The sequence below is a fragment of the Struthio camelus genome, chromosome 20, assembly GCF_040807025.1.
Source record: "Struthio camelus isolate bStrCam1 chromosome 20, bStrCam1.hap1, whole genome shotgun sequence".
Classification (NCBI taxonomy): domain Eukaryota; kingdom Metazoa; phylum Chordata; class Aves; order Struthioniformes; family Struthionidae; genus Struthio; species Struthio camelus.
This window is the reverse complement of record NC_090961.1, coordinates 5464717-5481930: the sequence shown is the minus strand read 5'-3', so window position 1 is coordinate 5481930 and position 17214 is coordinate 5464717. Positions and strand designations below refer to the sequence as shown.

The following is a 17214-nucleotide window of genomic DNA, read 5'->3' as shown; positions in this document are numbered from 1 at the left end:
TACTATGGGCCAAAGGCTGGAGAATGTAAAAACACCTATTTCAGGAGAGCGTTGTTGAATTACAGCCGTCTGCTACAGTCCCTTTACATTATGACAGACAGAACCGACTATTTTAATGGCAACGCTACCTCTGCTTCTTCAGTTTGTTTCACTGAGGAAAACAGACCTGCTTGTAGGCACCTACTAACCAAACAGTGAGAGAGGTAGAGTTTAGTCTCAGGAAAGCAACATTACTTCTGAGCAAAACTTTCTCCACAGCAGACTTAAGAGCTAAAAACAGGCTGCTAACCGTAAAGAGGAAAACGGCCACGAAGCAAACGATAAAGAATCCTGGGCCTGGAGTAGAATGCCCAAGCGTGCACCGATCTCCACCTAAGAGTAATCAGTTGCTTCCTAGATGAGGGACCCAAAGCTGAGGAGCAGATGACTTGCAGGTCTCCTGGCCCTGTGATAAAAGGGCCAACAAACAACTTAGCAGAATCTGCAGGAAGCTGGAGGACAGCTCGAAGAGATGGGACTTCAGCTATCCCTTAGATTTGCACCAAACTGGCTTTGATTTGGAGAAACACAACTCAGCCCTGAAGAAAAGAGTTTGAAGCTGCTGTCAGGAGGGTTATTTGATGTGCCAGCTGGTGAGAAAACCTATCAACCTAGAGAAGGACTTGAGCAAGACCCTTTAGTTACCCACAGCCAGTACAGTTCATAAAACATATCCTTTCAAGGAGGAAAGGGAGCTTAAATACTGTTGGAAAAAAGGGAGAAAGAGTGCAAACGTGTTTCAATCTCCCTTCTTGATTTTCTGTTCATTGGTAACGTCCTCACACACTCTTTGGATTTTACATTCACCACACACAAGACAGAGCAGGTGTGCAGATTTAACTCTGTTAGGAAATGTTTTGGAACACATGTATCTTTTAGCTAGTTGCAAAATAGAATATATTAAGAACGTAAGCAGGAGCTTAATGTACTAAAAATGTGTCAGCCACCCACTGAAGTGTTTTCATGCAACTCCCACACATGTTAAAAGAGCAGGGAGCTGATGTTTTGGCAGCAAAGGCCTTCCCACAAGCACTAGCCAGGTTGCTTTGTGGCTCCAACTGCAGTAAAAGAAGAGACACTTTCCACAGCGCCCACTCTGAAATAATATACACTTTCGCTCCAGCACGCTCATTAAGAAATGACTTGTTCCCAGAGTCAGATGAACAGATGCACAAAAAGCCATTTAAAGGAGGTTGGAGAAAATAAATCAAGAGAATTCAGGAAGTATGTACAGCAGTTACCAGGATAACAAGCTTATAAACTCTACAGCACAATCAAACAGGAGGGCTGGATTCTGATTTGGCTCTGTTACATATTTCAAAGTCAGTGGCTTTTGGTCTTTTTCCATACTGTGCTTTCTCACATCTAGCAGTCTAGGAAAGGCTGTGACCGATGAAAAAGGGCTTTGACCTTGGGACAGGGTCAGTTTACCTACAAAAGAGAGATAGCCAAGCCATCCAAGTGGTCAGAGGCAGGCACCTCCAACACAGGAGGCAGAGCAGACAACAGGGCGCAGGAGCTGTTCTATCGCTCCAACGCAAGCCGTCCTCAGCCGTTAGAATTCTTTCTCCCCTTCCAAGACACCTTCTCTCAACACCTCTGGCTGGAAAACCACTGCCACAATACAGTATTGCTCCCATGTACGTTTGCCAAAGCAAGTACAAAAGCTGAAAGGTTAAATGAAGGCCTAACAAACAGCCAGGGACAACATTTTAGGAGGAGGCACGCTCCCATCATCAGCCTTGTGTTCACTGCTGCTTTCACAGTGCCATGGGCTCCACTTGCTGTTATTGACATATCAGCAGTTATTCTTTTGAGTTTTACCTTGGCCTTCTTTCAGGAGCGTCTTGGGATTTACTGGTAAGTGGAGCGCTTTGCAAACTCTCAGAGATTCCTTAGTGTCAGCCCACCTGCATCTCCTGTATATCCTTTCCCTCAAAGTTCCTACTAGACAGCAGCAAAGCAGAACTACGATAAAAAGTCTGAGTTCATTTGCCTTCCCCTGCAGGTAGGGCCCATAAGCTTCTTGCTTCTCCTATCTTTAGGAAACACTTTTGCATCATCCTACCAGGAAATAGAATACAGCTCAAGCAACAATGACCCAGTTTTACTAGCACTACGTTTATTCCATACACGGAAGGCACATAGCTGCTGCCAGTGCTCCTCAAGGAGCCCAATGGATTTCCCATTTACTCTCCTCCCTTCGTTTCCATTGCCCTAGACGGCATTCCCTTTTCCATGCATGACCTCGCACGACCATTTCTTAATAAGAGGGAGATCAAGAATATGACATCTCAGCAGTTCACTGTTGATTCCTTTCACTGGGTGATAGGGAGGAGAATTAAGTGACTATCTCACAGGAGCAAAGAGAAAGAAACAACATCAGTGTAATTTTAAAGAAAACCCAGACACCAACCAAATACAATAACCAGAAGACTTAACTGTGTTCGTGGCCTGATCCCAACTGGAAGCCACAGAAAGGCACAATATTAAGGCCCAACCCTCACAGCGACCCTCACATTTGCTGATGTTTTTGTTCCTAACAATTCATATTACCAGACTGTGCTCACTACCTGGGACAGGGGTGGTAAGGAACAGAGGGGTGGGTGCAAGGGAATGGAGGCTACGCAGAAAGCAAAGCCCACTGCTGCAGAATTTCAGAACCAACAGAGCCATACAACTTTTGCAAGGGCCTTGGTTTGCTCAGTCCCTCTCATGCAACCTAATTAGGGCAAAGGAAATTGCTAAAGTTGCTTTTGAAAGACACTCAATGGTGAGGTCTTGAAGGCCCTGCGCTCGACAATTGGCTGCCTACATGAGGCCTAGAAGTACAGATGGAAGGCAGCTTGCTCAGGTGCCAGGCTGTCAGTTGGATTAAAATGACTCATTTATTTACCAAAGAACCTCACAAAGTGCTTTAGCTAACAGGCAGAGAGGGCCTAACGGCTCTCCAAGCTGGGGAAGAAGCTCTCGCGCCTTCCCGGCCTGCCAAAAGTCATTACTGCCGAGTGTGGAAAGCCATCAGCAGGGTAGAGACCCCCGTCGGCAGGGTGACAGATTGGGCTGCGTAATCAGAGGAGGAAGGAGAGAGCACAGAAGCTGTCAGAGGCGAAAGCTCTTGGCTGGGGCCGCCAGAAAACTGGCAAGATGAGTTAGCGTGACTGAGTAAACAGCAAACAATCTCCAAATGATCTTTCCTCTCTCCCTGGAAGAGATGAACTTGTTTAAAAGGCACATCCCAAAGGAAGCTGCAAAGAACTTCAGCGAAGGAGAGAGAAATAAATCTGGATGAGACCCTCTGAGATATGTGGCCCTTCTTTATTTTCTTGTCTGCCAGCCTATTTTGTCTGGCAAAAATATTTTATGGAATATATTAATATACATATGACATAGAGCAAATTAATAAAAGGAACAGCAGGTCCCATTGCTTACTAGAGCGGAAAGATGGGTGGAGAACACGGCATAAGGGACAAGGAAAGGACAGTGACATTATTTGCATTGGTCTTTTGTGAGCCAGGTTTCGAAATTTTGTGGGCACAAATGCATATACGCAATTCTTCAGCGAAAAGGGCAGAACTATCTTCCTGCAAAACATTTTTGCTGATATGAAGAACACTGTCAGAAAAAGCAATGCCCTCAGAGGCAGGAGGTGGTCGCAGTGCCGGGCTGCCCTTTGGACATCTGCGTTGGGGAGGCACCTGTAATGTGGGACTAGTGCAAACGGTATCTCTATATTAAGGTGTCCATATGGTCCCCATTACTGTGGTAACAGGCCACCTCCTGGTTTCAATGCATTTGTCCTCCCAACATCTCTGTAAGGTAGAATAGCGCTACTATCCCCACTTCACAGACGGGGAGCTGAAGCGCAGAGAGATTTTGGACCCAGACATTCAACTTACTGTGCCTAACATGCTAACCACATGCCAGCTGAGACATAGTAACTGTCAGGACTTGCATCCCTGCCTTGCAGTAAACGTAAAGTAGTTTAGATTGCAATAAAGGCAGGTTATGATAAACGCATCACCTTACATTACCCTCTTCATTACAATCCAGGCTAATTCACGTTACCTTCCATTTACGACAGGTCAGAAGCAAACGCAAAACTAGCAGTGCTCAGTGGACATGTGGCTACTTGCCTTGTTATCACAACTCCACATCCACTTAGGTGGAATCAGTGGCGTGGCAGGAAACCAAACCATAGCTCCACTGTCTCAAGGGGGGGGATCTTATCCACCGTAATTTCTTTATTCAACTTATTCTTCCTTATACTCTGTCAACAGCGGCATGTTTCCTGTCAGATTTTTCTTGCCACAGGCTGCATTTCCTTTCAAATTGTTTCACCCAGGAACCCATATCCCAGTGGAAAATATGGTAGCGATTGCAACGATTCTGCTTTATCTTTGTCTAAAATTCAGTCTTCACTGTCTTTCTAAAAATCAGTAAACTGAAATTCTGGTAACAAGACACATCCCCGAAATTTCGCAGTTCTTGTTAGCATGCGCGTGAAGGATAACAAAGTTAAGCTGTCTAGTATTTAGCATTTACAAAACACTGTCTTCCAAACACTTAATCTACACCAGTGAATGAATAAGCCTAGGTACCCTCCTCATTTGAGGCTCTGAAGTATTATCTCCACATAGCAGGAAATTGAGTTTAGTCAGATCTATGCACTGCAAAGATACAGTGGTTCGATCAAGGTCAAAACGCAAAGGCTGTACACACACAGGGCCAAGACAAGCATGTAGTAAGTATTTTTACAGGTGATACAATACATAATTTGGCAACTTTAAGTCAAACGCTCCTATATACATCAGTCATAGTTTGATCTGTGGGCATAAAAATAAACGTAGTCCCCTCACTCTGGGAAAAAAATGGCAACTAGTTTCCTTTAAGAATAATGTGCTGCAAGAACAGGAGTCATTTCAGAGCTGGAAAGGGTTTCTCAGCTCTAATTACTCCCGATCGCTGTAATTTACAAGTTTGCGGTGGGTAGAAATCGCCAAGATTCACACATTTTCAGATCAACAGCTGCCACTATTAGAGAGCAAATCGTGCAGCCTTCTGCACCACTGCAGCAGGCTAGCTGTGGCACCGACAGGTCAGAAACGAGAAGCGGAAGGTGCCACCACAACACAAGGGTGCCAGCAAACTTCAGTAGAGGACAATTTCTCCCTCAGCACCCTCGAAGGAAGCTTGAAGGGCAAAGCACGGAGAGTAGCAAAGCATGTGCATTTCTAACGACAGAGTCCTCTGGTCGGGCTTCCCTTCCATCCCTGCACGTTTTTGTTTTTAACCTTGCTGTAGTCATTAAGATGGGAAACATCACACTACATCCAATTTACCGGGCAGTTACGGGGCATGCTACAAATTAGGATTGCTCTCCATTGACTGCACATAGAGGATAAGGTTCCAGCTTCAAGTGAACAGATTTTTCCAGACATAAGGCCATGCAAAATACTAGGAGGATCTTGTATAAGAAGATATACATTTTTCTGTATATGGTGCCTTACAGCAAAAGGTTATATAGTTGTTTGCATAGAGGGCACCAGTTCTTATGAGATGCAGAAAAAGATGATGACTTTTCTCAAGGTCAGGCAGTGAGCTGGAACTAGAGCTCAGTGCCAAGCCCTCTGTTCTACCATTAAATATCGGGCAGGCCCATTAGTGTGTAGCTGCAGAAGGTCTCTAAGTTACTTACAGTGCAAAGCAAGATGCCCGTCTTGGATTTTAAGAACTCCTGAAACACCTCTGTTCTTTCCTAGAGGATTAAAAAAAAGTAAGACGACATGCACATTACAATCAGCCATAAAGCAAATTAGCTAATGTAACAATTTAACTACTATGCCTTGTTCATTATATCACGTCCAGTTTTCAAAGCAAAGGAATTCCAAGAGCTCCCGTCAAACTCTTCTTGCAAATGAAAAATCTACAGCACAGAAATGCGGTCCCAGGCAGGAAGGCACAGTGTCTGGGGTAAGCCCACACGTGCGTGATCAAATCAAAGCATCCAAGACTTCCACAGTTTGCAGAGAAGCACGGCTTGCCTATGTCAAAAAGGTGTCACTATTCCACACGGACCCACAGAAGATTAGGCAGGGGCAACAGCACCACTGGCATACTTTTGGGGGCAACACAGGCTTTTGTGAACGCATCAAAGCTGAAACGTGTCCACCACTTGACAAACAAGTGTACACTCACACAACAGGCACAGTGGATAAACCCATTTTGGTCACACAGGGGTACCCAGTTGCACCACAGGACACCAGTCCCATCAGGTGCCCAATGGGGCATGCAAACAGCCATCAGACTGGCCGTGCAATTACCAGATACCAGGGATGCTCAGCCACCCAGTCACCCCTGTGAACTGCTTTGGGAAAAGAGTCTCCAAAGCAGGAGAGGGCAGGAAGGAAGAGGCCCTGGCTAGAGATCCCCACCCCAGGGTGGCAGGGAGGCAGCAGCCACAGAGCTCTTGGGGTGCCATCCCACGGCCTTAACACAAGAAATGACCTTCTCCAGGCAAGGGATGCCCTGAGGGTTCCTGGGCATCCAGGCTGTTGGCAATGAGACTGGGGCGTCTCTGCAGAGAATCAGCAGCACGTGGTCTTCAGCCTTGTCCTCATCTCTGGTCGGTACCAGCGGGATTCCTGCAGCCCTCACTTTTAACATGAGCACAGGCTGCCAGGGAGCACTGCCCACCCCTCTGGATCCCAGAACGCCCTGCCAACAGTCTTTGAGCCCCTGAGCCCCAGAACTGCAGGAGTCCTCTAGTACTGCTCCTCGCTTACCTTCAAAGCCTCTTGCTTTGTCAGTCCTGAGACCTTCCTGAGCGCACGTTATCAGCTGCACTAACTTACTAACTACCAACTTTTTTTCTTTTTTTGTGATAAAAGCAATAGAAAATGATTCTGCAGCCCACATGACATCATCACAACCACATTTGCTATCACACAGGGTAATCTCTGAGGACCTACAGTAACCAGAGGCCTCAGTCAGGTCCAAGTGCTTGCCAGTACCACCTATCCACACAACATTTCTCTTCTCCCCAGCCGAGGGAAACGACTGCACACACATTTCCTCAGTCTTATTCCATTTACTCTTTCCACTTCCATAGCTCAGATGGTCTCCGACTTCAAAAAAAATACCATGCTTGTTTTCTGCCTCCTTTGTACCTCCTTTGAAAAATATCCTTGTCTCCATGTTCCCAGCCTTCCTCCTCAGGCCTCTAGCTAGGAGTTAAGTGAACGGCCCACTATATTAACGGTACAGATGAAGCCTTACACCCTTGACTCTCAGCTAGATGCATTGTTCAAGAAGAGAAGGGAAACTTGGGCCTTGCCGACACACTCAACCCTCTGCTGACAAAAATTAAAGAAGAGAGCACGCTGTATCTTGTTGACAATGACAGCAGCCGTGCTCAGCAGTACCATATGGGATCCACAATTTAGCTCCATTAATGCTCTTAATTTGAAGACATCAAGCACTAATTACACACTGGGTACTAAAAAGGCAAAACCCTTCCCCTGGTGCCAGCTACTTAGTGGTGTTCTGTTGCCTTAACAGCTGGTCAGGGTAGAGTTGGGCCAGACCAGGCCTGCTCACTCGCTCAGGCAGGCAGGTTGAGGAAAGGCCGGAACGCAGGGACAACAAAGCACACGTTTCTGGTCTCCACAGGATGGGAATGAGTGAGAAAAACAATGGCTCTTCACCTCTTGCTTCATCAGAAGAGCTCTATTCATTTACCATCTCTGTTGTGCAGCTCAAAGTAGAGCAGTAACTCTCTCCATCACAGACCAAGAGCAGGACCAGGGGCTGAACTTTCAAGAGAGTTCCCTCAGCTACTGAAAGAATGACTGCAACTAACAGCTTATCTGATACTCTTCTCCTGGCCTCCGAGTCCTCTGTGGTCATCATCCAGGCCCACCCTGCTAAAACCCAGAGTTATTCTGGGATAATCACTATTATATTGCTATTATTCCATGCCAGGGAAAAAAGCTGCCTGTTGACACACTTTTTTTTAAAAAAAAAAAAAAAAAAAAGCCAAACTGTTCCATCCTTTACTAATGGGGGACAACTTATTAGGTGCTAACATTTTGGGGCTCGGATGAGGTTCTCTCTGGCATTAAAAACACTTTCTGACTGCATGAGAGAGAAGCACCGATACATAAATGGTTTAAGCGTGCCCACTGGGAATACTGAACAGCTGCCTCAGTCTGCTGAAATAACACCTTTTGCCTCTTCAGCTGTGTTTTTCAGATATAGCTACCAAAGTGCTTCCCAAAAGTGGGCCAACATCCTTATTCTCATTAGCAGATGGAAGAGTGAGGCCCCTAGAGGTGAAATGACTCTCTGTCCTCTCTTTTGCCCTCCTCCCCAAAACAAGCACACAATAAATCATAGGGAGTAAGGAACAAAACAGGGTATCCTGGCTCTTTGGTAATGCTTACTTCCTGTTCCATGTTACCATGCAGTCGCAGAAATTGTAAGTGTGCAGAGGAGACAGACAAACGTTCATGCGGGTCAGACTCTAGACCTCCAGAAAGGACCTGTAGGAGGAGCTCATAGTGGAATTCCACTTGTTCACAGCTGGAGAAGAAGATGATCATCTTATTGCGTTTCTCAAACTGCAAGAAAAACAAGAAAAGTGCACAAGACTGATTCCACAGTCCTTTGCCACTTCCCTGATCTTAGGATATCTACATTACTTTCACTTCTAGAGATGCAACCATTCAGGGAGATACATTACAAAGTTTAACAGCAAATGCCAAGCCCACAAAAGATGCACGAGTGCAAACGGCACAGGTATCTCACGTTTCGGCATGAAAGACATAAGAACACCTCAACTCTCTTGTGGCTCACTGTATACTAGATGCAGCTCAAAGCCCTAGATCTAATACACGCTATCCTTGATAAAGGAAAAGATATAGGAGTCGAAAAGGACAAAGAGCCACTTAGCGATATAAATGCAAATAGAGCCTCACCTTGCACTTCTCAAGGATAAAAGCTGCTAAAGTGACGAGCCTCAATTTGCTGGGGACCATTATAACATACTGCTTGAGCTTCTCTGGAACAGCAAAGTTCTCCTGGTCCATGCAGGCTGATGAACTAACGGCTTCTTTACCTTCTTGCGATGCTGGTTCGAGTCTGTCCTGGATTTTATCTGCTATGGAAATTCTGATGGGATCATTCAAACTGATATCAGCCAGCCGTGTTACTCCTGAACCACAGAAAGGGAAATATACGTGAAGCCTCATCTAGGGTACAACCAGCGATGATATAATCACACAAAGAACATCTACAGTAACTCCAGTGAGAAGGGGTGAATGGCGAGGAACTAATGGGAGTCATGTCTCGGGCCCTGACAGAGCACTTGAGCAAACCTCAGGCTCTTCAGGGCTCAGTCAGGCTTACTTGCTGCGGACTCCATCAAAAGTATCACAAGACTTAATTCCAGCCAACTTTGTTATTTTACCTTATATAAACATCTTGACCAGAAAGACAGCTTTTCGCAATCCAAATTTTTTTTAAACCATAGGTTTGGGAAAAAAACTGATCTGCACCCTATCAAAAGGGCAGGAATCATGAGGCCTGGCTCAATTCCTGCCTCAGCAACTGATTTCTTGTATGATACTGAGCGAATCACACAGCAGCTCATTAGCCTTGTATCTTGATTCTATACTTGTAAGACAAAAATACAGTGTGTCCTAGCCTCCTGGTGACTTTGCACTGGAATTCACGTGACGTGTAAGGACTATGTAAGTACCTACACCGACAGAAATCCCAGTCATGAAAGACAAGTGTAGCAAGCCCAATGAAATTAATACGCATTATTCCACTTACTGCAAAGGGCTTCAGTCTGGGCCATGATATAATTAGACTCAACCAACTATTTTGCAATTGCCTGTGTAGTATTCAGCTAAAAGAGACACTATCTGTCTTTAACTTACCTTCTGTGAGGGTGGCTGAGAGCAGGACATTCTGGCGTGTTTCTCTCTCAGCATTTAAAGCATTGAGTATCACAGCTACATCCTTCTCAAAGCCCAGGTCCAGGATCCTGCAAAAATTGTGACAGAGATGGCAAAAGATGCTATAGGAAGGAGTGAAGAGAAGAAAGTCTTCAGGCTACATGAGCTAATTAGGAATACAGGAAGTACCAGAGCAGATGAGACCTCTGACCTATCTAGCTTCATGTTCAATCTTCGACTTTGGCCAGGGTCAGATACGTCAGGAGACGGTGAGAAAATCTCTGCAATGAAAGTTTGTAGAATAATCTGTCCAAAAGGGACTTTTCTTCCTAATTCCATGCACTTGGTGCTAGGTTGATGCCCTAGAGGATGAAGGGTTTAAGATCTCTCTCCCTCTCTTTTTTAATATTTAATACATTATCCAATGTACATGTGGAGGGTCTTGTTATCCTTTTTTATATTTAAACTTGGAAGTTACCTGTCTGCTTCATCGATAATCAGCCACTGAGTATGACGAAAATGAATACATTCTGTGGACTTGATATGATCAACCAGGCGACCAGGAGTTGAAATGAGGATATTTATCCCTTTACGTAATCTGTTGGGGGGTAGGGAATCAAATAAAGAAAATATAGAAATATAGAAAATCTATAGGTATATAGATTAGGAAACCACCAGAGTCAGGAACTTCAATATACAGAGGAGAAATCATGGCCATAGTGAAATTAGCAGGGTCAATACTTTCTCCTTAATTAAAACTACGAAAATCTCTTGCAGAGCTAAATATTATTCTGCAACATCACTGACATTCATAGAGGCATGCTAAGCAGTAAGGAGAAGTCAGCAGTAAGGACACAGTGGCAGGAAACATTAATAATATAAAAAACAAAAGATCAAAAAACACTCTAGCTAGTTTTTTTTTTTTTAATTGAATACTTTTTACTCTCAATGGTAAGCTCATTTTGTGCACGTTAACGAACTGATGAATGAAAATTCCTTTTTGGATGGCTAGCTTACAATTTGATTTATGGAAGGGGAAAAGAGTGAGACTAAACTCCATGAAATCCCTTCTCCAGAAAGCAATTTCCCCCGTAACAAATACTGTAGACGGCACTTGGTAGTAAGCAAATACAGGTGTTAGTCAGAGGAGAAAAGAAAAATACTGACACAAGGGATCATCTCCTCAGAAGGCTTATCAACATTTTAGAAATAGATCCAACACAGGGAAGTAAATACTTCCTGCTGACTCCCTCACTGTGTCTGTGTAAGATCCAGGGGGATCACAGCTTGATCCCAACTCACAATCCTCTCTCCCAATAAGAAAAGCACTCCAAAGAAGAGTGACAGTCAAAAAGGTGGTATAGCAGAAGAACCACCCAAAATACAATTTAAAAAGTTGGCTTCCTACCTGGCTTTTTCCGATTTTCTTTTTTCTCCCCCCATTAGTACTCCAGGCACTATCCAGGTAAACGGCTATAGAAAAGAAAACCAAGACCAATATGGATTCTTCTTAATAAAGAGACAGACTCTAACACAAAACTTATTTTTCTTGACAAAAAGAGAGGACTGGGGCTGACAGCAGCGTGCGTCTGATCTGATCTATCAGATAAAGAGTCTACAGGCACTATCTCACACACAGGTAAATATCGGTGGCAGCTTTAATTCTGGCCATGTAACTTGCTTCCCACACTGTCTGGGAAGACAGAAACGCAGTCATTTTTGTACCACTTCCAGTAACATAATAATACTTCTTTTCCTTCTCCCCGTGTAGTCTAAATGTTCAAAGACAAGCCACTATGCTATTTCTGCATTTTGCCTTTAAGCAACATCCTCCTGTGAACAAGCAAGATTCATGAAAAACAATGCCTTAAAGTTTACATATATATACACGTAACCTCAAGCACACAGGCACCGTGTTTGTGCACGTCAGCCTCATTGATAGTGACGGTGGTTGCTATTTACTTTAACGAGGCCCAACTCTTCACTGAACCCAACGTTATCCAATTTTGACACAGGACATAATCAAAACACAGGACTGCCATTGCCTCACTCAAGTGCTAACACGGGAGAGAAGCAGAGTACAACTTGCAAAGACTGTACAAACGTGTGACTGGTAAAGAGGCTTAAGTTTGCACAGGTCACTGCATACCAGAAATGCTCCAATGAAACAGTTGTCTACAAAAGAGCTCCTTTTTAGGGTTTAAAAGAAGAAAGATGTCTAGGCAGAACCCATACAATACACTCTGCAGCTGGCATTAGAGTAAGCGTCTCAAGAAGAGCTCAACTAGCCTTTTTCTCCCTCAGTAATTACAAAAGCAAATTCCCTGGGTCCCCCCACCCCCCAAGTCCTTCCAAGGTCAGTTAGATCGTGTTTTAAACTTTCTGGTTTGGGTTACTATGACCTTTTAGACTTAACTTGCTAGCTACTACATGCTATACATAACAAAGAAAACTCAAAGGGGGCCAATCCAGACTTCTTCCTTTGAAGATTACCTTCAACTGCTTGAGGTCCCTATGGAATACCATTGTCCAATATTAAGAGATTCAAATTCTACATCAAAAGTCCACCCACTGTGACTTCGAATCACTATGGAGAAAGACTGAAGTATTTTAAACCTCAGTATGACTCAAAAAACAGTACTCGGCAATTCCAGGACAGAAAAAGACTTGAAAGTGTCTTATTATTTCAAAGAAGAATAGAAGATGGAGTGGAAATACGGACCAGAGAAACCACTTAGATCCCTTCTAGCTGCAAGCGAGATACTTTACCTCAATCAAAAAGAAAGTATTAACAAACTGATTTTAAAAGCCTTCTAATTTCTCTACTCATTCAATTGGCAAAGCAATTCACCAAGTTCTGTTCCCCATTTGAAACCCATCTGTCTAGTATTAGACTTTTAGTAAAATGGTAGTCCTATTGAGAGTTTCCAGTTCATAACTTGGACCAAAACAATGGTGGTTACCTCTAAAAACAAAACACTGTGAAAATACACTATGTTTGTTTATGAAAACACATGTAACTGTCTAAGGTAGCATAATTAACCACTTCATTGTTCATTTAATAGTTGAAAATATGTCACAGGGAAAGCAAACTTCAATGCATTTAAAGGACAGACAGATTTATCTTTAAGGACCATATATCTTGCCAGACGCTACATTTCCTTAAACTCCCCGTTGAATTCACAGGAACTGAAGACATTTAGCACCTAACAGCAAAAGGCTTCAGGAATAAGCAAAAATTAAACAGAGAATGAAATTCTTACCTTGAGTAGCTTCTGTACGGTTTCAAAGCTCTGGAGCGCTAGCTATGGAAATCAACATGAGAAAGTAAGTTCTGAAAAAGCCTACTAATGGAACACAAGTTCCTTTGGCTCAAAAATCTAATTTTAACATCTCCCATCCCAAAACTATAAGATAATTTAGTTATGTTTATTATCAGAATTCTCAATACGTCCTTAATTTTTCTTTTAGAAGCTGCCTTCTATCTTATTCTCTTCTGTTCAAAAACCTCTCTATTGGTTCAGCTCTAAAAACCAGTTCTCAGGACGATACAGACTTCTCCTAGCTTCTGTGAACGCACAGAGGAAGACACAAGCCAAAGCCACATATTTTGCTCCACTGGAAGAGCAAAAAGGAAAATGGAGCCTTTTCTGGAACAGGACTACTATGAAAAGGAAACACAGCCCAGAAGTTAAAGCAAACATTTGGCAGTCAGGACAGGCTGCGCTATTCCCTCACTAGACCCGTGGAGCAATCACACCACTGCACCTTTTTATCTCTTTCTCCCAGTCTGGGAAACAGGGATGGCATGTATACAACTAGCAGCTCTAAATACCTGGCCAACAGGAAGCATTTAGCTGTCGGGTTTCACGTACTGCCCAAAAGCCATTTCTGCTGTGGCAAGAAATGGGAAGATGTCCCAAGACTGGGAAAGGCAACAGTGCCTTCCTGACCTGTTCACAGAGCATGAATATGTGAACATGGCTCACTTATGGGAGTAAATCTATTTTAAATGCTCTGACTACATATGCTACCATTGCTTTTCACAGAAAATAAAAGTAATACCAACTGTAATTACAAACTATCTTCCTAAGTGTATTAAGTGGCAGCCGTTTAAACAAGCTTATATAGTTTCCTACATGCTTAGTATTCACACAGCATCCTAGTGAAGCAGTGAGTTTACTGCTGTAAACATTTAAATAGCTTCAGAGCTTTCTCTTTTCCTGGAACCGAGCTAAGATACTGCACTGCAGGTTCCATAAAATATTGTGCTCAAAAGTAGATACCTGCAATCCGTTCTCCACATTATTATCATTTGATATAAAAAAGGTTGATACTCTCCTCTGAAATTGCCTTTGCAATTGCAAATAATGTAAATCAAACAGAAGAGAGATCAGTGAAGAAACCAACTCTTGGTAGCCTCATCTTTGGCATTCACTCACGGATTTGAGAAAAGGGCTTTAAAACTGAAACGTCTGTACAAACCCACACGTTTGCAAAGTGGACTTCACTCGTTCTACTTACTTACTTCCCCTGTGTGAGCTAGGCAAGCTTCTCTCACCCACACATTGAGCTAGAGAGTTTCCCAGTCTTCCCAATTGATTTCTAACTGCATGAGGAAATTCAGAGACTTCTCTTGACTTAATTCTGTATGGCAACACTCATCCAGAAAATAAACATTCTTTCTTTGAGGGCAAGATCCGAGCAGAAGGATAGACAGTGTTTCAAGATAGGCTTCAGCCCCTGGTGGACCCACAGCTGCTCCACTGAACGCCAATGTTCAAAAACTCACATTCAGACCACATCAGAAAGAAACAAGGCCACTTACCTCTCTTGTTGGAACTAATACGAGCGCATAAGGCCCATCACTGCGCTGCAAACAGAGAAGACAAGAGGATCGCCAAGAAGAACGTAACACTAATACACAGAGCATTTCCACTTCTAATTTCTAGTCTCCAACAAAGTGAATTCTGTGGAGTTTCAGTACAAGTCTGTGCTTTTCAGACCCCCCCCCTTTAGAGTTCCATCTAGTTCAGGTTGGCATGACCCAAAACCACAGAGATTCCACTCCTTCTTCTAAGATTAATGTTGAATTTTCTCTGGCTGGTACTGAAGTTTTTTCTCATATTTAGTGTACATTTTGCTTTTTCAGTGTCACCCTAATGAACACAACGATTGGGGGCAACTTTCCTCCCTTCTCTGTATCAACAGCCTTCAAATATTAACGCTCCGTTGCCTTTTCTTTCCTCCTCTGAAATCCACTCGCACTCACACTTAACATCATCTTCCACACACACAATTTTTCAGAGTCTTATTTCTGATTTGCAGAAATAGCCTAATGTTTGATGCACAGCAACAATCTGTAGGTATCATCAGCAGAAAGTTAACAATCCAGGATGGGCTCGAATTATTCCGACCTAGAAGAAAGTCACGATGATCTCTTTCCCCAAAAGGTACAGGAAACGGCAGATCTGCAGCAGCATTTTCTGGCTCAACTAAGTGATCTGAATCAGGATCAATTATCAAATCTCACTCCACGTCAAAGACTAGAAACCTGTTACTCCTAAAACCATGGCAGGAACCTTTGTTTTCAGTTCTTCCAGCTTCCATACCTTTGTCTCTGCTGCACCCTATCTTCCTCAAACTTGAGGATTCCGTCCATTTATCTGCCGCGTGAAGTAAAGGGGAACGTATAACACTTCGCATTGTTATATTATCTGTATCTCAACAGTACAGGAGGATCACATTAGCTACATGCACAAAGGAAGGGGAAGAGAGACTGCTTAACCGTTGTAACAAGAAACACTGATGATTAGAAAAGAACAGCTGTAATTTATGTTTTTACTAATCTTACCATCAAATGCAAATCTATACAGTTATGTTGCACATACCTGTACTTTGGGCTTCATTCCTTGCAAGGACTGTACAAGCGGAATCCCATAGGCAAGAGTTTTACCTTTATAAAAGAGAAAAAATTGGAGGAGTTTCCATCATCTAAAAAAAACGCAGAAATTGCAGTACTCCTGAAAATTAAAGGGCATTAGAAAGTAACATTCAACCTACCACCCTTAAATTGAGGTCAGAGCGTGGAAACATTTTTTTAATTAAGTAGGAAGTTTCCAGAAGTGACATCTGATAGGTCATAACACCAAGGAACTAAATTAAAGAAGAGGGATTATGGTATCCCACTGACACCCATCCACACAAACAGTTCTACCCACCAAGGGAAATGAGACATGGTTTACCATAGAGCAAGTAAATAAGTTTGTATGATAAGAGCGTGAGCTGCTTAGCTCCACTGGACCCCTGGATCTGCATCCCCAGCATGAACCTTGGAATAGGCCCATATGCAATGGCTGGAAGCTGCACATCAGCATTCAGTCCAAGCACTGCATCATTACAGAAGTTTGCACAGCATCTGCCTGTGTCACAGCAGTCCTAAGCCAGGCTTCTGAATCTGTCATTTTCATGAGCTGTACTGAGAACGAGATGTTTTGGTTTTGTAAAAGGGAACCAATTTAACATGCCCTAGGAAGGGAGACTGGCAATTAAATACTGACCTGAACCTGTCTGAGATCTCACTAAAGCATCTTTGCCGTGTAGCAGCACAGGAATTGTTTGCTTCTGAACACTGTAGCAATCAAAATAGGTTAGGAAATACAGATCCAACACAGCATAAAGTCCTAAGGTTTTAACATACCATGAACGTTTCAAAACTGTTTACCCCAAATTCCACACATCCATCCCTGCTGTGTAGCACCTCAGCAGGGCTGATTTCTAAGGAAAGTCTATAGACACAAATCAGGTGTCGTAAATTGAAAAAAAAAAGAAAAAGAAAAAGAAAAAGAAAAAAAAGAAGATTTTATGGTCAAAAAAATCAGGAGCCAGGACTCCTGGATTCCATCTCCAGCTGGGACAATGACTTGTTGCATAACTTACAAGTTAGCTCTTGTCCCAGATTTTGAAAGAAATAAACCCTCTAGGAAATGGGATAGCTTAACAGGAACCATGGCGTTTATAAACCAATTACATGCAATGAAACAATCATAAAAGACTGGCAGTAAGGGGTAGTGAAGGATAAAGTTTTTAATACGCCTTTGCTTACCTAGTCATGCTACATATCTTCAAGACAGCGGTTATTGTGGATATCTGAAGAGATAATTAACAGTAATAAACAAGTTTCATTGTCAAATTCTCACTGTTGTTCCTTTTT

At 43.1% G+C, this 17214-nt stretch overlaps 1 protein-coding gene across 4 annotated transcripts in view; it reads right to left on the bottom strand.

Annotated features, from left to right (window-relative positions):
• DDX31 (DEAD-box helicase 31) overlaps positions 1-17214 on the bottom strand; it is a 49775-nt gene that overhangs the window by 30359 nt on the left and 2202 nt on the right. For all 4 annotated transcript variants that reach the window (XM_068915010.1, XM_068915011.1, XM_068915012.1 and 1 more), the window contains exons 4-14: positions 17107-17150; positions 16562-16632; positions 15893-15957; positions 14830-14874; positions 13265-13306; positions 11410-11474; positions 10480-10599; positions 9984-10090; positions 9018-9253; positions 8484-8660; positions 5738-5797 (exon numbers count right to left, since the gene is read on the bottom strand). In XM_068915010.1, coding sequence (XP_068771111.1) covers positions 5738-5797; positions 8484-8660; positions 9018-9253; positions 9984-10090; positions 10480-10599; positions 11410-11474; positions 13265-13306; positions 14830-14874; positions 15893-15957; positions 16562-16632; positions 17107-17150 — 1032 coding nt within the window. The remainder of the gene's footprint in view (positions 1-5737; positions 5798-8483; positions 8661-9017; positions 9254-9983; positions 10091-10479; positions 10600-11409; positions 11475-13264; positions 13307-14829; positions 14875-15892; positions 15958-16561; positions 16633-17106; positions 17151-17214) is intronic.